General features: G+C 36.6%; 1 protein-coding gene and 1 long non-coding RNA gene across 2 annotated transcripts in view; both read left to right on the top strand.

Moving 5' to 3' along the window:
- Positions 1–21,530, top strand: part of LOC131693607 (sex peptide receptor) — a 273,633-nt gene that overhangs the window by 179,068 nt on the left and 73,035 nt on the right. Inside the window, exon 4 of the mRNA XM_058981540.1 lies at positions 12,519–12,580. Coding sequence (XP_058837523.1) covers positions 12,519–12,580 — 62 coding nt within the window. The remainder of the gene's footprint in view (positions 1–12,518; positions 12,581–21,530) is intronic.
- On the top strand, positions 10,536–11,652 carry LOC131693608 (uncharacterized). Its single transcript, XR_009306290.1, has 3 exons — positions 10,536–10,668; positions 10,730–10,939; positions 11,517–11,652. It is a non-coding gene; the product is annotated as an uncharacterized LOC131693608 (long non-coding RNA).

Raw genomic sequence — 21,530 nt, 5'->3', positions numbered from 1 at the left:
TTTTCTCATCATTCGTATTCGTTCAAGCACTAGCAAGCAGCCAGTCCACCGGAGGAAATCAGTTGGCGATGATGACGGTCCGCAAAAGTGCCCAGCTACTGGTGGCCCATCGCAACCAACTACCGATCAGGAACTGTCGCCGTGCTAGTATTTCGCCCCAACTAGAGGGCAACGGAGCAACTAATCCGCTGGCTAACATTCCAGCGTCTGGTTCGTAAGGTTGTGTATTACTTCAAAGTCGAGCTACGCTTACAAAACTCAGCCGTAATGAAGCCAGTGATGCCTACTTGGTCGGTTTGTGGGAGTGGGCGTAAATTACAATAAAAGCAACGGTTCTTTTCAGGACCAATCAATTGTGTTCTAGTGAGAGTTAAACTGAAACTTTCATTTTAAGGTGTGTAGCAAATTTTCAACAAGCAACATAATACGTTGTGTGGAAAGAAGTAGCTTGCACACGGAACAAAAATTTAAATTATCCTCTCGCTCGTTTCGTGCACTGCTTTTCCATTCCTTTCTACTGTTATTATCAGTATTACCAAAACGAATGTGTTGTTGCATGTGTTTAAGAGAAACGTTGAAGTCGCATGCTTATATTCAAGCTTTTTGGCAGCCCCCGTGAACTAACTGCATTAAATGGTTTTTTTGTGCAGCTCCGTGCTAGTAGCAAACAAAATGGCCCTACTAGTGTCTGATTCGTGAGATTGTGCAAGATTTCAAAGTCGAGCTAAGCTTATAAAGTTCAGCCGTAATGGGACCCGAAGAAGCCAGTCTTGTCGTTTTGTTCGAGGCTACAAAACAGTTCGCCAGGCACGTAACTATCATACCAAAAATATCCAACGATCCAGCGCATCACCATCAACACCAACGCCGATACCAAAGGTTCTTTTCAGAACCACCATTATTACCATAGAGAATTATTTGAAAATTTCCCATTCAAACGTGATTCTGTTGAATATTATTAGATTTAAATTAACGTCTCGAATTGAAATCACGACGCTCCGGTTATGTGACAGACATTACCCACCCATCTTTTTTTATTGTGACCACGACTAACGGTTTAATATAGACACCCCATTTCAATATTTCTGAAGGAACAGAAGGTCGAGTTTGGAAAGTTTGTAACTTTCATTGTACTTAACCAAATTACACAATGTTCGCACTAATGATTCAGAAATATGATCAGGAATCTTCTGTTAGATTTGTAAGTATGTATAATTTACATGAATAAAGAAAAATTGATTTTCAGGAATCAATTATTATCTGTTCTTCCATTGGCCAGTACTACGCGACTTCCTCATGCTAACAATTAATTTCATCGTTAGCCATCTCCCTCACCAAGGCCAACAACGCCAACAAAACTGGTCCTTTTCAGGACCACCATCATTTTTGTAAAGAATAATTTGAAATATTCCTCGCCCAAATCACCTTTTGTCCGAAAATTCCAATGAGTATCAACATATTTGAAGAACGTGTTCCTTATGTATTCTACATCTCTCCGGTTATGTCGCAGACATTACCCACCCATCTTTTTTTATTTCATTAATTTTTCCATTTTGCTTTTTATTTTTTCATATACCGTTGTTATTCTATGTATTTCTTTAAATTTATTTTATTTTCATTCTATACACTTTTCACCACTTTCTGTATCAGAAGAAAACGTAGGCTAGAATAAGCAACAAATGAAACGAATTATTTTCGGAGGATGACAATGTATTAAAGCAATGTAGTAATTTGATCTATCAAGCCGAGTGAGCTTTCATGACGCCTATCAGAATTTTGGTTGAAATCATTGACATTAAATCCTAAACAAACCCACGCAAAACCCGAATAATTATAAACAATTGACAATTATTTTGAAGAGTGTAACCCGTCAGGGTAACAATTTAGCACTGGGTGGAAATATACCTATTTATGCGTACTCTCTCCGTAGAGTGTATTGTTTACGTTAGTTATGCTCACCACTGTTCCATATGATCGTTCGCTTTTTACGTTAAATTTTGTATATATTTTTGTTTGTGAACGATTTAGGTAGTTCAGATAGGTGTAGTATTTTTGTTAAACATTTGTACATACGTAACATAGGGTTTATTTAGACCACCGCTCTCCTCTTGCTGCAATAAGTGTGCTGGTTATCCTACACATAGCGATGACAGCTATGCGGCGGTGCGTTTTTTGGTGTTTGTTTCGGTCGAGTACGGAAGGCAGCCATCGAGTTTTTGGACAGAAAGTGACGGAAAAATCTTTTTTTTTCGGGACAGTTTCCCGCCACCATAACAGATAGTTTAGTGCGCGCGTGCGACAGTGAAAAGTTCTGCCGAAAAGTGCCAACCCGTGGCCCGGGTACTCAATAGAGTGGTGTTGGATCGCCGAAGTGGAACAGCAAAGTGCCGAGGAGTATTCGCTTCACCGGCTAATCGTTAAACATCCTGAGCATCCGCCCTTCTCGTTGTATATCATCTAAACGTTGTATCAGCCGAACGAGCCTTGCTCTCCTCTACAGTTATGAACCAAGGAGAGGGAAGCAGGTAGGACAACGGCTCCGCCTGGGAAGAGCACTGTGGTGTCTTCCGGGATTTCTTGCGGGAAGCAAGCGAATCCGACGATATTTCGTCACCGTCGCTAGGGAGGTTCCAACAAAAGAGTCTTGCTCACCTCCCTGGCTAATTGAAAAGGACCGCTGCGTCCGTCGGAGTCCCGGTCGGTAAATTTATTAATTTAATTTGTTTGTTTACATTTTTTTAGTATTACGAAAATCCGAAATTCTGTAGAGGCACTTAGGCCGCCCTGAAAAAAAGGTCCGCCGAGCAAACAAGAACCCGAGTAGTGGCCAAATATTTACTTACAAGAGGTATTTTAAACACGCTAATACGCTACGTTTTCATCGATATTACAATCTACTGTAGCAAGAACTGATATAACTAATAAATTTTTGTGTCCGATTCACTCGAAAAAAAACGACTTCTGATCTTGAGCTTATTTTTATTATGTGATTCATGTCCACAGCTAACTGACTTCATGTACTAGCATCTTGTTAGGGTCATCCTTCTTCATTAGTTCGGTGCAGCGCATTCATTCAGTTATTTTCGGTTCAAATTCAATCTCAGTGTCAAACTGACATTTGTTTCTGTACTGGTTCGAGCGAAAAAACATCAGACACGGATTACGCAGTTTATTTATGCTCTCAAATTTTAAAAAGCGCCGCATTTTTCCTTCATATATATATATAAAAAAATGCATTTGTTTGTGAATTAATTTATAGTTCCTCTGAACTGAAGGTATGCGTTTCGGTGTGAAACTCCAGTAAGCTTGGAAGTCAATGAATGAGGGAGGCGTTGAAGCCGCATGCTGGCTTCGGTAAATGCACGCATAAATAGGCAACTTTTACAAAGAAAATTCCGAACTAAATGTTGTAATTATACATTCCCTTAAGCCGCTCAACAGCAGAGAAGAACTTAAAAAAAAGAATCATGCCTCACTCTCTTTTTTTTCAACAGTCGATTCATTCGATCGATTCGCGAGTCACTTACCAAGTTCTTTTCAAAATCCCACACAAAGAGTAATTCAAAAGAGTAATCTGTCCGAAATTTCTTCGAATCAATGGTCGTCAGTGCATGGCACACTGGCAAAACGGCAACGTTTAAAATGCTAAGTATCAAAAGCAAAAAAAATGACCAAGCAAGATTTTTCCCCTTACGCCTTTTTCGTTTGGCCAGCTAAAACACGTTTCAAGCGTTCCATCCGGCCAGCATCTGCTGCGGCACGTGGGACAGCAGAAAAGGTAATTTTCGCCTCGTCATTAATATGTATTTGGCCACCGGCACATCGTCGTCAGTTGCTGGCAGCCATTTGCACGTCTTCGGCGTGAAAATAATCTGCGGGAAGTAAGTGATATTGGAATTTCCTTTCCAGAACGTCTGGCATTTGATGTTAACCTTGGCCTTTCCGTTCTGTAGTGGTTTGCTGTAACGTCTATTAGAGGGGGCTGGATTACATATTTTACATAAGATGTCATTTTTTTTGCGATCCGAAACTTATAAATTCAGGATTAGTGGAATCATCGAAACGCCAACGTATAGCATATGGAAGTGAGCAAACATGAATAATAATAAGTAATAATCGGCATTGGTTGAATAACGTGCGAACTACATAATAAGTCATAACGTCACGCATCATTTTCAATTTACATGACAGTAATGATATTCATCTTCATCCCCTTCCGATTGCACGCAAGTACTTGCAACATTATTGATGACAACTTAACATAATTTATCAACTCAACCGTTCTGCTGCACACACGCACACACAGTGTTTCCGTCGATAATAGAAAATCAGTCCAACGTTTCAAGAGATTCCTCCCACGCACTGACAGTAGACCGACTTGCGATTATGACCAGTCTGCCCATTAGTTAGCAATGCTTCAGCCTTATGGAACTCGAATCACTTATTAGTCTCGTTCGTGAACGAGCCCCAGCACAGCACAAGAGCAAAGGAGCAGTTTGATCGAATTTGTTCTAATAGAATACGTGCACACACAAGCGAATGATGTGATACAAAGCTATGAGTCAAGTTAGATTTATTGCCTCGATCGGATTCCGGTGAAACCGGGTCGAAGTGTGCTAATAAACGAAATCAGCTGCTAGTGATGCTCCTTTTATGTCGGTGTTCATTGCTATAGGGGAATCCTTTGTTTTTTTCGTTCTAAATTGAAATATTTTCTAATTCTTAAAATATTTCGGAAGGTTTTGTAAAGTTTTATAAATATATTGATTTATTATATTTATATTGTTAGTTTATACCACATTCTAATTTAATTTATTAGACTTTCCTAAAACATGCTTACAAACTATAAAAAGAGTCAATCGATGCATTAAATGATTGTACACGGAAAGACAAAAATTTGCTCTAGTGCTAAATCCTGTTTCTGTTTTCGAATTAGTTGAATTCAACAATCAAACTGTAAAAACAACCAATTGTTCTGTTAAAATTCAACTCATATTTTTCTAAAAATGTTTCTTGTTTTTAAAAGAAAGTTTTAGCTGAATAAAATCCTGGACACAAGGCAGCAAAACAAAAACTAACATGAAATTTGCGATTTCAACTTTGTTTATGGTTGAATTCAGGAAGTAAAATAGCATTTGCAACTAAAAAGATGAAAAATGCTCTTCTGTTATTTCTGTGCTGTGTAGATGTGCTGTAAGAATTCAGTACAACGACTAACGAAACAGTGTTAAAACGCAGACGTCCGTTTCAAATTAAGTTAAACCCATACAATAATTTGTTGGTGCTGTTGAAAACTTGCTTTTTCGCATAAACGTTGTTTAGGTGCAGTGCAATATGATTCTCATAAATAACTGATGGCACCGACAGTAGTTAATGTAGTTAATATTACATGCATTATGCATCCATTTTAGTAGTAAGTAGTAGGATTATTTGTTCGGTGTTATGAAATTGAATATCGATAAAAATGAGTTCAAAAAATATAAAACTTTCACAGGCACAATAGTAAACATTAGGAAGATAATAGTACCAGTGAATTAGAATCAAAATTAATATGCAAATGCTGTTGCTTGGCTTGCATAAAACCAAAATTATTATGGCCTTGCTTTTCAAGAAATAATTAATCGTTATTGCTATATGACATAACAATAGTATCGCAGAAACACTCCACAGTTCTTTCGATCCGCTATTTCAAAAGTTTCCTGCTGACCTTGGCTCATCCTTTTCATGCGATCTTCAAGGTTCACTTCATCCCTTGGAAGTAATTACCCATTCACATACCATCCATCCCAGCTTTCCATCTAAAAAAATGTTTGTAATGATTATTTTCTCAATTAATCAATCAGTCTAAACATAGAAAAGCGCACAGCACAACGGCATTAGTAAAAGCCAACTCTCAATATCTTTACACATGCCAAATGCACAGTAACTGTCCTCATAGAACTCAGGTCCTGCTATGTCTGACAAAGCTTGCTGGGTGGAGGCGAAATATACGAAGACATTAGGTTTCTTCAACACTGCTTGTAAGTTCATTCCTGGACAATTGAAACCAACGGGTTAATTTCGGTTACTCTTCTTCGCCCGGTCAAACCCATTTGGAAACCGGATCGAAATATTCAATGAATTTTTTAATTGTATTTGCTCGAAGGCAACAACTGATTCCCACTTAATCGGTTTCAGATTTGAGCTAGAATCCATACAGAAACCGGTCAGAATTCCAAATCGATTTCCGAATGATCCCAAAGTGCCTGACCAACATTATTAAGCACAAGGACCATCTGCAAGGGGGAGGCATTCAATTCTTCGTCCCTGGCAAGATAAGCGAGATCAACAATGGGCAAAGCTGACTTCAATGAGATAGATTGTTGGGCAATGAAGAATTATTCTTTTCCAGCATCCGCAAGACTAAAGCCAAATTTACACCTTTCCGATCCGTTTCAGTTCCGTGCATGGACACCAATATTCTTTCATACAAATCAAATGCGAGCATTCACACTTGTCCGGTACGGTACCGTCCCGGACAAGTGTGAATGCTTGCATTTGAGTTGTATGAAAGAATATTGGCGTCCGTGTACGGAACTGAACAGGCACTGGCCCGGATCGGATAGGTGTAAATAGTGCTTAAAGCAATAATCTTCTGAACGAAAGATGTGGAACTGTGAATCCATTATACTGCCGCTAGAAGCATAACTGTCCCATGTGCTATGGGAATCCCTATACATATGGGACAATTATGCTTCTAACGGCAGTATAGTGCATGCTAAATAATCCGTCGAGACAACACCATCTTATGAAGTCAGGCACCTCAAACTCATCATGAATTGAAGTTACCTGTAGAGGTCAACGAAATTATTACAAGAATCAATAATATCCTTCGGACGTTCCGCCGATTTCAAGTATTGCCTGAGTTATCCCGCAACAAACTCACCTAAAATAGTACTGACGCTTTTCTTATCATACGGATTATTTTCTATTCTAGATTCTCATCTGCGCAACAGAGTAAGTCGTTGGTCAAGTTTGAATTCGAACGCCGACGCTGACACTAATGCTCTTCTTGCTTCACCCTAACTCCTTTTATTGCATTTTTACATTTCAAGCAAAACATGCATCGACTCAACACTACAGTAAGACGGAATGATGATCCAGATCTGGCTATAGTTACTATTTATATTGTCTTGCCACATCGCACCACTAGTGTACGCAGAGAAGTATCCTGGTTATGAATCTGGCACTCGTTACATCTCAATCTTCTTAAACATTTCTTAAAACTTACTAGCTGTCGTTTTCCTTTTAAAGGAATAAATTCTATAAAACGGCGTACTAAATCTTGATCCTTTTGTACTTTTACAGGTAGGTATGTATAATTATATTATATTATTCAGCATAAAACAACAGTTTTATGTTTTACAAGGTCTCTATATGATAAATGATGATGGGATGGGAAAAAACCAGAACCCAGTCCCACTATTTCTGCATGGAGTGAGTATGGATTCCAGTTCAAATGCAACAACCGATGGAGTTGGAATCGGTTGTTGCATTTGCGCTGAAATCCAAACTGAAATCATTCAGAATTCCGAACCAGTTCCGGACTGTGTTTAACTGGGAAGAATTAGGAATAGTCAGAGAGAATGAAGAGAGACGAATAGATTTTAACTAAATAAGTTAACCTTTTCAAAAATGCAACATGCCAAGCAAGGAACTGCATTGACGTTATCTTAGTACTTTGTTTACTATTTATGTACAAGTCTTATCGGACTGACATTTTTTGCGTTCGGATGTAGACATAAATAGACAAAAAAATATAGATAACTTGTTTTGTCTTCAATCTACTGCTGTGATATGTACTATGCGATTTACGTTTCATCCAGAGTTTCTCCGCAAAGTGTATTTTGGATTTAACGTCAACTATATTTGAGAAATGAAAGGCAATTGGAAGCAAGGGTAACTGTGCCCTAATTCATCTTAGCTCCTTTATTGATACCACCATTTGAATACATTAGTTAGAGTAGTGTCCGCTAGCTGTATTCAACGCATTGGGTTAAATGGTATGATGATGAGTTTGCGTTGCACTCGACTTTTTGTTTCGCTCAAACGCGAGCATTTTACATTTTCCAAACCAGATTTTTTAATACTACTTCTTCTTACACACAGAAAAAAAAAATATTGGTAAAAGTAAAAGTGTTCCGCTCTTAGCAAAAAACAACCAACGCCAACTATTAGGTTGAAAGTAAAACTTTTAAATTAATCAAGAATAATAATCAAAGTAAAAGTTTTCCTTTTAAGCAAATGAAGAATAGTACTCTAAACAAAAGTTTTATTTTTAAACTAAGAGTATGTGTTGGTTGTTTTTTGCTAAGAGTGAAAAACTTATTTTTACCAACATTTTTTTTTTCTGTGTAGGAACGAGGCAAGGATACTGACGTCTATTTAAGCACAGACTAATCAGTAAGCCGAGTTACGATCGAAATAGTGTGACATTCCGACTAATGAGATAAATAGGCCACAAAAGAAAACCTGAATAGTAGTCGCAGTGGCAAAGTTTCTCCTAATAGGGTCCTAGTGTCCCCACACGAGTAGAGATGTTGACAATATATCATATATTGATCAATACATTGATGGTGCAAGGTCGTCTTGAACATATCGATTCTGTAAAATTTAAATGGGATTGATGGATTGAAGCAATCTTATCAATATAATTATTGACAATATTTCTGTCTCGTGTAGGGGACGCTTAAGAAAAAATAAGATGAATAAGGACTCGTCTACCCATTTCCAGCTCATTTCCAAATTACATTACGCTTTTAGAAGGGGGAAGGGGGTGTTCTAAGACAAAATTGTGACATTGTGAGAGAGGGAGTAAGCTAGAACGGTACGTAACATATTTTAACTGAAAATAAATAGTTTCATGGAATTAGCTACGTAATAGGAGAGAGGAGATAGAGAAATGTGTGACAATTTATTACATGGGGGAGGGGGAATCTATTTTGAGCAATATTTGTGTAACGTAGTTTATGAATGATCCCTAATTTGCTACAAACCTTGAAAAAAGTAACGGTTTGATAAACTAAACTTTTATTGTACGAACATTCTAGTTGCTGGAAACAAAAAATATATACCGTGTTGCGCCAGATATGATGCTTATATCGAGAAACCAAAAATTCCAATTTAGTCATAAAAACAACGGTTCCAATTTAGTCATCAACTGCATGCCCGATATAGTATGAAAAATATTCTCTCTAATGCAACGAAAAACATGTACACAGACTCAGTAACGTATATCAAGGCGTTTCCGGTGTAATTTTTCTTGATTTTGTAAAATACTGCAAAAATGGAATTTGTCACACATTCATTTAAATTACAATTCACTTGATGTTGACACAAAACTTCTAGTAAACCGTACAGTCAAATTTATTATTTTCTCTCCGCGTGTCTATATTTAAAACATTGTCTTTGTGTTGTTAAATCCTCTACTCGTGACTCTTTGGGTATATACAGACTCTAGGTACGATTGGAACTTTTGATTAATAAAAATCGATGCTGTCAAACATCGGACCGAGAAACATTGGATGAAAAAAATCGATTTTTCGAGATAAATGGATCGATTGCAAGAAAATCGAATCTTTTTCAATGGGAATTATAAAAGAAAAATCGATTTTCAAGTTCACAAAATCAATGTTGCCAAATGCAGACCGTAACCCACTGAGACGTCCAAAAAATTGTTTTAAAAACGGTCAACACGGATCCAACGATGGCCGTTTGTTGAACGGTTATTTGGACGTTGTCCGAATTGGTCTAACGAACGTCCTTCATTGGACGATTTTGAAACCAACCGTTCTTAGAGGGAAAGATCAGACACAAAAAATCGATGTTTCGAGACAATAAAATGATTTTGAAAAAATCGCATCGACATCGCCCATTCCTAAGTTTTGGTTTCAGTGTTTTATGGCAATCTTTATCGAACAGTTGCGCAAAGAGTGAAGTCAAAAAAGTCTACCTATCGAGCACAATTGGAATCCATCTCTGATACCTCTGTAGCAAAGTTGAATTCTAATTTTGCTCGATAGGTAGACTTTTTTCGGCTTCACTTTCTGCAATGATGTCTGATTTTCACAAATAATCGATTATCCGTTAATCGAATGATTTTTGAGAGCTTGATTAATTCATTCGATTAATCGCCCAAGATAATCGATTAAAATCAACAATCGTTTACTTAGTAAATCTTAGTTTGCCAACCAAAAAAAGGTCGCTAGAAACATTTCGAACAATTTGGAGAAGTCTTGTCATATTTTTTGTTCTGTGACTTTCATTTTCAACGCATAACCTTCATTAAATATGCTCTCGATTAATTGATAGTAGCTACTCGATTTGCTCGATTATTTCAAAAGCTTGTAATCGATTATTGATTTTCCGATTATTTTAGAAATTAATCGATTATTTGCGTTAATCGAGTAAAAAAAGACATGCACACTCTTTGCGTACCTTAAAACTAAGACCTTTGTGTTTTATATGTTCCCGAACTAATGTAAAATGTTACAGGTTTTCAATAAACAGTTTAGGCTTCAAGTGCTTTCGAAATCTCGACTAAAATCAATAGATAAGACAAAAAGAGAAAAAATCCTCCATATACTGTTGAGACACTATATATACGGATCTTTTCCTGATTGAGTTTGAGTAAGTTGATTTCAGCAAATCAAAATTTACAATTTCTCCTAAACATTTCTATTGTTTTCAGCAAATCTTGTTGATACGGTCAGTTTATTTCGATCAATCCGATATGTAGTTGCAACTAATCATCTCTGGACAATCCACGCGCAATGTTATTCAGGTTATTCATCTTCAAAAAACATTCGATAGAGTAATTTCACAAATTCACGTTCCGCAGTAGGTGATCCGGTTTTTGCTGGATCACCTGGAAAACTATGCGCATTCATACGAGTACAAGGTAGGGATCCCGTGACTAAAGTTTATTTTCCAACTATAGGAATGAATCCTATGGAATGTTTAGTGGACCTACACTAAAAAAATTTAAGCGTTATGCCTATTGATTTTACACGTAGATTTTTGCAATTAGCGGAGGCATATAGACACTATTTGCTGGCACATAAACCTAATGTGTGAATTTACAAGCAATATTAATCTTACATTCACGTTTCATAACTATATGACACATAAACCCCGATTCTATAACAACACGCACATATAACTTATGTGTCCGTATACATAGTTTATCCAGTTGACACATAGAAGGTATGTGTGCGCTGTGTAACATTAGCATTTCTTCTTCATATAAATGTTAATTGGTTTGAAGCAAATAGAATCAACGTTTGGATTTTATGTAACTGACAAGTTTTCGTTCTGCTGATAAGTAAATTACAAATTTTTATCAGTGTATGGACGTTGGGAAAATTTGGAACATTTGAATGATCTGAAGGTTTTCACTTTTGAACCTAATTTTTGTTCTTCATGTGATTTAATATAAACGATATCATCGATTAAGGACGTTTTATGTTTTTTGATAGTTTCGTGCGGAGGATAAACAATGTTCGTGCGGAGGATACATACTCGACCAAACTATATATATGGCAGATGAGCCCTTATTCTTCTCATTAGTTACGATGTTAAACAATTTAATTGATAACTAAACGAACAATAAACGGATTGCGTTTTAATAGGTAACAACAGCTTTGTTTCAGTCCTATATGTTTTTACTGTTGATTTTAAACAATGTAACTCCTGTTTTTAAAACAATTCGAAATCGATTTTCTTGGTGGAAATTTGATTATCAACGGAATAAAATCTTTGTTGAAACATAAGTCTAAAAAGCGGGAATATTTTTTTAAATCACTAGAAACAACGCTACATTCAACGAAAGCTGCTTTACATTCAAAATATTGACATACTAAATTTAAATACGAAAGATTTTAAATTTTTAAACAGAATGGTTTAAATTCAAAACTGACATTTGTTGAAATGAACTGAAGAAAAAACTAGATATAACAAAACAAGTTCCTAAAATTAGCATATTTGCATTAGGAATTCAACTAAAAAATAGCTAATTTTAAAGCGAAAAAGTTTTGAATTTAGAGGATATATTGGTTGAAACCAACAGGAAATAGTACTAAATTCAGCAAAAACTGTAGTTGAGAAGATGGAGAATGTGTCTCCGCTAAAAGTGACAGCATCTTTTTACTCGCCAAATCAACAGAAAAATCAGAAATTTCAACTAGCTTTTTAGCTATATTCAGGAGGATCGAGAGCAACTAATCAAAATCAGCAAAATGAGAATTTTCTTAGTTGTCCTAAATATTAACTAATTGAATTCAGAAAATCAACTAAGGTTTTCGCTTCTGAGCTGAATTTTGGTTCTCCGTGTATCGATATTTTTCGAAATTCATTCAAAATACTATTCATAAGATTTTTTAACTAATAAAACCATACACACAACGGTACAACACTTTCCCCTACAACACAAATGGAGTGATATTAATCTACGCACGTTCTTCTCTGTTATGAAATTCCAGGTCATACCGGCCATGTTCCACACAGCATCGATTTGGCTAACGCTAGCACTGGCAGTGCAGAGGTAAGTGAATTACCAAACTACCACATTTGCTGTCCAATCCGGTCCGTATGTAGACTCGGAAGGATCCGTGCCAGCATATTGAGTCCAGCATCATCAGCGTAATCTGATACCTTTCATTACACACAGCGCGTTGTCGTTCTTCGGCGGAACCAATTCTGTGCTGTACACTGCTAAATGAATTGTTGATCGATTTATGGTTCGCGTCTGCTCTTCTCAGTCAGTCAGGCATTTGTTCAAATGCAGATTAGAATGCATTGCCACGAACATAAGTTGAGTGGGTTAGTTTGATTTCAATTTATTATGCCAATTTATACAAAACTCATCATTAGTCTGATTCCAATTTATGTGGATGAAATTATTCGAACCTAATATTCTACTGAATACATTAAGTAATGTTATACCGTAACCCACCGATTTCCACCTCGGAGCCAACTCTATTTAGACTGTCACACTCTTTACATGCAACTATGTGCTTTATTTCGATTCTCGCAGCCTCACTTTTAAAATGCACAAACGACTCTTCCACTGCTCTGCGATCGACTCCAATGATGTCTATGTCTTCCACAGGGCCATTCCAAGTAACAATTGAATTTTTATAGCATGCTACAAGTGCAATGTAAGTTTTTTGAGGGGCTATAAAACTATCATAAAACTAAAATTGTTACTAGGGATGTGAGATCTCGTTATACAATGTAATTTTTAATTTTGACCCTCTGCTCCAATATTCAATCAATCCGGACAAGACTAGCTAGCGGACCAAGGTGTTCGAAATATGTATGGGGTTTTTCGATAATTTACATGGAGGAAGCACACTAAGTTGAAATGATTCGTTAAGACTCAAGAAACCTTTTTTTGAGCATGCATGATAATTGAACCCTTAGTAGTATGCGTAGGAAAACTTGTGTTTGCCACCTGTTTAATAGAGCTTTCATTTCCCAACAGTTTCAGCTTACCGGAATTCGGGAAATAAATAATAATTTTTCCGGGAAATCCCGGAAATACAGAAGAAAAATAAAAAGGTGATTGATTTTCTTGAAAAAAAAGAATAAATTGAAAAGTTTTCAAACCCATTTGATTGCATGTATATCTGTCCTAGAAGCAGTTGTCAGAAAACGACGATTTGGTGTCCTACACATCATTCAATCATTTGATAACTTATCAATAATTTCAGGGCCGGCGAAACAATTTTTTTTCCCGAGTGGGTAGTAAGATTCGGAATGATTTCTACTCGTAGTGACGAAAGTTCAGACATGGTGTATATAGGTAAAAGTGAAAATTTCCGGATAATACCTGGTGGCTATTTGGAAATGCACTTTGTTAACGGGCTGTGTGACCGAGCTCAGTGAAAATGTGTTTGTTGATTTCTTATACTACAAATGTTCCACAGCTAAGTACCAATTACTCTATTCTTTTAATTTTCTTCATTTGACATCATCGATATATCGCGTAAACTAACTAAACAACACGCGGCCGTGTACGAAGAAGTATCTTGTCTACGTACCCGCCTAGGAAGTAGAGATTGGTGGTGTAGTCTTCGACAGGGGCCTTAATTGCGAATATGGGGTTGGCTCCTTCCAGAACCCTTTGCTTCAGTCAGTGAAAATTCTGGTTTGAAAGCACATACATTCAGCATAAATCGAGGAGTATAAGAACATATTTTCAATCAGTCTTATGTCGAGCCTTTCGCCGGATCTACTCTTCCAAACTTTGTTCTTTTGAACAGGGCTCGTCTGCCTGTTCGCCTTTTTGTGCCTCAGGGCATGCCGTGATTGCAAACAATTGCGCCATACAGCTATCCAATCTAGAAACGTAGAGACCACGACTAATTTCTACACTCTCTTGTCCACTAAAGAGCGAGAATCTGGCAATCCCATTGAGGGAACATGTTCTAATGTGCCTATAATTTTTTGAAAAAAAGAAAATCATTTTCCCCTAAACTGCCTCGTAAAGGAGTGTCCTTTGATGGGTGCCATTACAAAACCGAAGTAAGTGGCTCCTCGTATCAGAAACTAACAGGAATTTCCTCATGAGACATCAAAAACCCCAAGTGTCCCTATATTTCAATCCTATGATTTCTTTAGGTTTAATACAAAGTATTTGGTTAATTTCCGACGAAGATCTTCCACAATTTTAACAGTATTCGTCAGGGCCAAGTTAATCCTCGGCACCAGATATTGAAGTTGTCTGTTGTCAAGTCCGAATCAAAGGCAGACATTGTTCCCCTGTACATCATACCTCAGCTGATTTGAGAAGACTTCAACTCCCACGGTATGCCATAGGGTTGTCTTCACGTTGATAACCGATCTATCTTACTGCATGATATTCGCGACAATTTCAATATGATCATGACAACACAACCGTGGCCAAGCGCGTTGGATTTATCATTGTACTCGACTTCAATTAGAGCGCCAATTGATAAAAACAGCTATGCGTCCACTATATTCGAAACAATCGAATCAAAACAAGAATATCGCCCGGTGGAAGCATGCAAGGATTGATTATCGACACTGCGATTAAAGGTCACACGGAACAAGATCCGGCACAAACAGCAGTGCACGGTCTCCTACTTCGTGGTGGTTAGAGAGCACTCAAAATTGTACGCGAAAAGGTCCTATTAGCACTTTTTGAATGTCGGATCGCCCGATTTTTGCCGAATATGCGCAACATTAGAAACGCAAATGAAAAACTTAATGAATGCTGAAAGCATAGTTATTGGCACCGGTTTGTCGACGGGTTAACGAGAGAAACAATGCTTCATCTGATGGCTAGGTCCTACGATGTGTATTCTATTCAACCGTTGATCGGAATACACGGAACCAAGAATTCGGCGACAACAGCATTCCATAGAGATCTACACTCAAACATTTGATAATTCTCGATGATATGATAATACTTTATTTAAACGTAATGATTGCTCTTTGAACACACAAATTTATCTGACAGCAAAGATGCTCGCGCTAAGCATTGTAGTGTGCATATCACTCTAGCGTTCGTTAGATGTTGACAGCTATGCATAGCTTCTATGCTAATTATTGTGGCAGTAGGAGGGCGATCATAAAAGACGGCGTGTTGCATACATTCTATCCACAAAACTGATGGTTTTATATTTATTCACCAACGACCATGTTTACATCGTTACAGTTCCAAAGATGCTCTTCATTCGATGTAGCATGGAAAGCACTCCTTGCATTTTCTAGGAAAAGGGAAATTGGCAAATTTCGTGGAACAATGGAAGTTTAAGAATCCCAAAGGCACAAACAAGCCTTGGACCAAGGGGATGGATAAAATTCGTGACTTCATTCGGATGATATCTTAGGTCATGTTCAGTTATTATCGCAACATTAAACATGTTGTCTGGCTGTGCGCCTAGTACCCTAGCGCCAGATCTCCATTAAACGAATCCCTTCGGCCACGTTCCCGTCCGAAATATACTAGCTATCCCGACCAGGAGGAAATAACACAATTATAACTCATGCTGATATTTTGTTACGAAAAATTTCCTATCAAATTTTGTTATAAAGCAGAAACTGTTAGGTGTTAAAATAACAAAAATTCCAACAAAAAATTCTCAACGAATATCACATTTATAACAAACGTTGATAGCAATATAACACGATCATAACAACATGAGATAGCATAATTGACCCCAACATAGCTTGTATTACTTATTGTATAATATCAACGATTTTAGCGTGCACGTCTAAAAATAGAATACGAGAAAAATAAAGCATACATTAAGGCGGTTTTTGCTTTGGGAGCAAAAAGCTTCATGCATCAAAAGGTTTTATAGCATTGCCAAATGATTGCATACCTGCTGGCTGATTGTTATTGTGATATATGACACGCAGATTATTATTTGTCGATATTGCCGCTTTGAACCTGGGTATTCTGAGTTTGATGGGGAAGTTTCCCGCATGATCCAACGACGTTGTTTTCGACTGATGTTTAAAGTTTGCATAATATGCCACGCTTCCGTCAAGGGCAAAACGATTATAGATGCAGAAGACGTTTCCAAAACGCACACATTGAACTTTGCCCAAGCCTAAGCGCTCTTTGTTTTCCTGGTGCCATACGCTTTGTTTTTATTAAGTTTTACTCACCAATACAGCTGTCTATATGACGATAGACTGAATAGCTTTATAATATCTTTTCAGATTAGGAAAGAGGGGCTATTTTTAGATTCTAAATAGTGCGCTTTGGCGCTTCTCTTGTACGTTAACGTGTTTTACGTGGTTTTTAGAAATAATGTCGATGCGACATGGTAACATTGAGCGGATATTTTTCGTACATTATTTTACGGAGAATACGAGAAATCTTATTTAGGATTCCGCATAGATTCAAAGCAACAAATGTGTTTTCAGGTTTCAAAATAAATCTCTTTTGGGGATTTGTTACTGGCATTTTTGATATGGGGAAGACTAAACAAACCAGTACAATTATCTCGCACCCAATAAATTGCTAGAAATGTAAATCTTTCACAGAAGTTATATCTATCAACTGCCAATATAACAGATTTATGAGAAAATTCGAGAAATTGTTGATGTTTGTTCGATGAGACGGATTCTTGAATATTTCATGTTTTTTCTGTTACACATTTTTTTCAAATTTGATTAAATTTTAAGGAGGAAATTAACAAAAACATTAAAGTTTTTAGATATTTCAAGGATTATCTAAAACGCATTCAAATCACTTGTCAGTTCAACCATTAAATATACTCAAGTAAACTCAAACACTTTTTATGCGGAGGATAAAATAAAAAAGTCGCGATAGTTTAGAAATTTAAAAAACGCACAAACTAGAAAGCCACAAACTGGATAAGGTTTAAGTGTTCATAAAAACCTGCATAAATTAGAGAAATCGCACTGAAAGTCTTACCAAGATCCTCAAAATACACTACGAAAATTTTGGAGATCAGTATAATATATCAGATAGTTTTTTGTGACCCGAAAATTCGTTTTCGCAATATGCAGCATAGATTAGAGGAAAATTAATTATATACTCATTAGACTAAGCCATGAAAACTAGTTTTAAAATGCTTTTTGATTTCAATTCGCGTATCTTTATTTCATCTGGACTGCTTGATACTTCCTGCATATTCTTCGAAATAAGTTTTATAGGAAAATTATAATCTTTAGAAAAGTTCTTTGATAACTTCACGATTCCAAAGCTTGTTATGATAATGGCTTTAACATTTAAATCATACGCCTCCTACTCGAAGTTATGTGTCAGACGAGTGTCTCAGAAAATAGGCAATGTCATCTCTTAATCCAACTGTAACCAAGTAAGTCAAACAAACACCTCACTGACAAGTTCTCCGACTCCGACCAATTGCATCTAAAACTTATCCATACTCAAAACGCGAAATTTTGAAAATCCAAATCAAAAAAATCAAAAACTTAGAAAATTCACTTTAAAAAGTTGAATTACGACGCATAAAAAGAGACCTCAGTGTATAAGCAAATATACTGTCATTTGTGTAACCGTTAGCGTTCAAAGATAATTGTGAAAGAATATATAACTTACTGTAACATCATCGTTGTATGCGTACATTAATATCATATTATTAATCCAATGATAGCACCAGAAAATATAATCTTGATATAAGCTTTATGCATTCCTGATCGGTATATCTTAAAGATAACACAGAGAGTAATTTATATCAACATGAGATATAAATTTGATAGCTTTCTGTTATAATGTTCTGATCGGGTTATCATTAGTCTGATTCCAATTTATGTGGATGAAATTATTCGAACATAATATTCTACTGAATAGCTATGCTTACTTTATAGGGGTTTAGCCATCACTTGCCAATCAATCCGGGCATTTTAAATATAGCGAAAAGTATTGAGTGTAGAATTCTTCTGTCAAACACAAGCGGGTCCTCGTTCAACGACCGGCATGGTCGTATAGAATAACGGAAAGCATCGGCGATTTTCATGAAGCAAATTTTGTTCGTATCCGTAGGCCTTGGATACTTCAGCTGACTACGAAAGCCGCAACTACTCGCAGCAGCAACACGCCTTTTTACCTCCCGACTAACACCATTATCACATTTCACCTGTGTTCTAAGATATATGAATTTGACGACAATCTTATACCGTACCCTATCGATTTCCACCTGCAACTATGTACTTTGTTTTGCCAGAGTCATTTCGATTCACGCAGCCTCCTTTTAAAATGCACAAACGACTCTTCCACTGTACTACGATCAACTCCAATGATGTCTCTGTCTTTCGCGAAACCAATGAGTGTGTGAGATTTCGTTATATGCCACTAGATTACAGTAAACTGTATCCTGAACATTTTTTTAAGATTTCCCATTTTCCGTATTAAAAAAAAGTATCTCCACTTCATCGTAAACATGTCAGACAGCAGAGCCGTAGCAACTTAAGTGGCAAGAGGGGGCTTTGTCCCCCCACGCGTTTTCCGACGCACCACGCATTTTTCTCATACTTGAATTAAATAGTAGAAAGAAAGGAAAGAAATTAGGGAACTATTAAATAAAAAGCAATAAAGTGATCTATTTGTATAGTTTATACTGTGCTAATTAGTCATGACCCGAAATTTCACCGCCGTTATCACAACACAACGCGATCCTGTGGATGTATGCGTTGGCGGTTTTCTACCCAGTAACCGGCCATTGGGCGATATCTGGCAATTTTACCATCGTGTGTATCTACCAGATTGTGTTCCCGTGCAACGGCGACGTCGAGGCTTGTCACAGAACAGTATAACTGAGCGGTTTTGGTACAGGAATTGGTTCGATAGAACAGTGCGATCCCAGTACACCTTGAAATGGGCATTTCCCAGAACAGGCACAGTAGATATCGCTAGTTCGTCACAATCTTTTTCAAAAGTCCATATTGCAGCGCTAATTGCTAGTGCAAAATCTTAGCAACGCTATTGTGACCAGTGGTGCAAATTTTCATTTTAAAATGCCAACGTTCAGCTCAATCAAATCCAACCATGATTCAAATTCAAAGCCTCCCTTAATCGTTCACTTTCAAGTTGGCGGGATTTTCATAACCGTATAAGTCTTCATTTCAAATTGATGCTTTTTCATTCACCAACCAAAGCTGTCATCTGCTCTGTAGAGACCAGTTTAGGTTAAAAATCGACATATTTTGCGTTTTCAAGCTTACGTGAACAGCAAGAAGTATGTTCAGAGTAGTTTTGCTTGAAAAAAAACTAGTCAATATCCCAGTACAGAGATATTCACAAGGTAAATGAAATCGAAAATGAATGGAAAATGATTGAACAGCTCGACTGTTTGAATGAATGATGTAAACGAATAACTGCGAATTGAACATAGTAGGGCATGATTTGAAATTTGTTCTTCCTTCAAGTTCATTGTTTATTGTTTATTTATTTCGTCAATCAAATGTAGACTACATTATATAAATATTAATTGCTTATATACTATCCTGTAAACTATTTCTATGTACTATGATGCCGTAAAGAGTTGAAAAACTGTTTTAAACTTGTTCGGGGCATGGTAAGGTCAATACTTTCACAATGCTCGTTATACACAGCCATCATCTGGTTTAGTGGTCCGAATTTAGCATAGTCTGTACGGTGATGACCTATCGCGAACAAATTTCTATTGCGTAATTGACGAGTAGGAGCATATAAATTTAATTTTGACAATATGTAAGATGAGTCAATACGCTGCATGACGATATCGTTTAGAAACGAGATCATAGCATAGTCCCGACGTTCTTTCAATGTTTGAATATCTATTAACATACAACGTGCTTCATAAGATGGAAGAGGGAATACTGTCCATCTTAACTTGCGTAGTGCATATAATAGAAACTGTTTTTGGATTGATTCAATTCTCACTTCGTGTTTTTTTATGAATGGTGACCAAACAATACTACAATATTCTAAAATAGACCGAACATATGCTACGTAAAGAGTTTTAATTGTGTAAGGATCTTGAAAGTGATATCCGAAGCGTTTTATAAAATTAAGCATATTACTAGCTCTATGAACAATTGTGTTGTAATGTTCCACAAATTTTAATTTTTTATCTAAGATAACTCCTAAATCTCTTATTTTATCGCATTTCTGAACGGTTTGATTACCTAATGTAATTGACACGGAAGCCGTGATTTGTTTTCTGCTAAAAGTCATGAGATTACATTTTTTAACATTTAACTCCAGTAAACATTTACAACACCATGTATAAAAGATTTGTGTTTCATCGTGAAAAACATTATAGTCATTATTATTTCTAATTTCTAAAAATAGCTTCATATCATCCGCATATATGAGAATATTAATGTTTTTTAAAATAAGAGAGATGTCGTTGACATATAAAATAAAAAGAAGAGGTCCTAAGTGTGAACCTTGCGGAACCCCCGAAGTAGCTCTAATTATATCAGATTTCATCTCATAGAATTTTACTATTTGCTGACGATCTGTTAAATACGACTTAATCCAATTGAGGAGTCTCATCTCGATTCCCAATTTTTCAAGTTTGAATATTAACATGGGAATGTCCAGCTTATCGAAAGCTTTGCTGAAGTCAGTGTAAAGAGCTTCTATATGATTTCCTTTATCCATGGCATTTAACGAGTAATCAACAAATTCTAAAAGGTTTGTACTAGTTGAACGGCCTTTAAAAAACCCATGTTGTGAATTTGTTATTTTATGTTTGACTTGGTTGAAAATGGTTTTATTTATGATGGATTCGAAAAGTTTGGGAAAGCAAGACAGAATGGCAATTCCACGATAATTGCGAATATCAGATTTTGTACCCGATTTATAAATAGGTATTAAAAAAGATTTTTTCCAATCTTTTGGGAAAATACCAGATTCTAGTGACTTATTGAACAGCCAGAATAAAGGTGACGTAAGCTCAGTTGCTAAATTCTTTATGAAAGCAGGTGGAATTCCATCAGGTCCGGAGCCTTTAGTGGCATCTAGATCATTGAGACCAGAC

This window comes from Topomyia yanbarensis, chromosome 3, assembly GCF_030247195.1.
Source record: "Topomyia yanbarensis strain Yona2022 chromosome 3, ASM3024719v1, whole genome shotgun sequence".
NCBI classification, from domain to species: Eukaryota; Metazoa; Arthropoda; class Insecta; order Diptera; family Culicidae; genus Topomyia; species Topomyia yanbarensis.
This window is presented reverse-complemented; position numbering and strand designations above follow the sequence as displayed.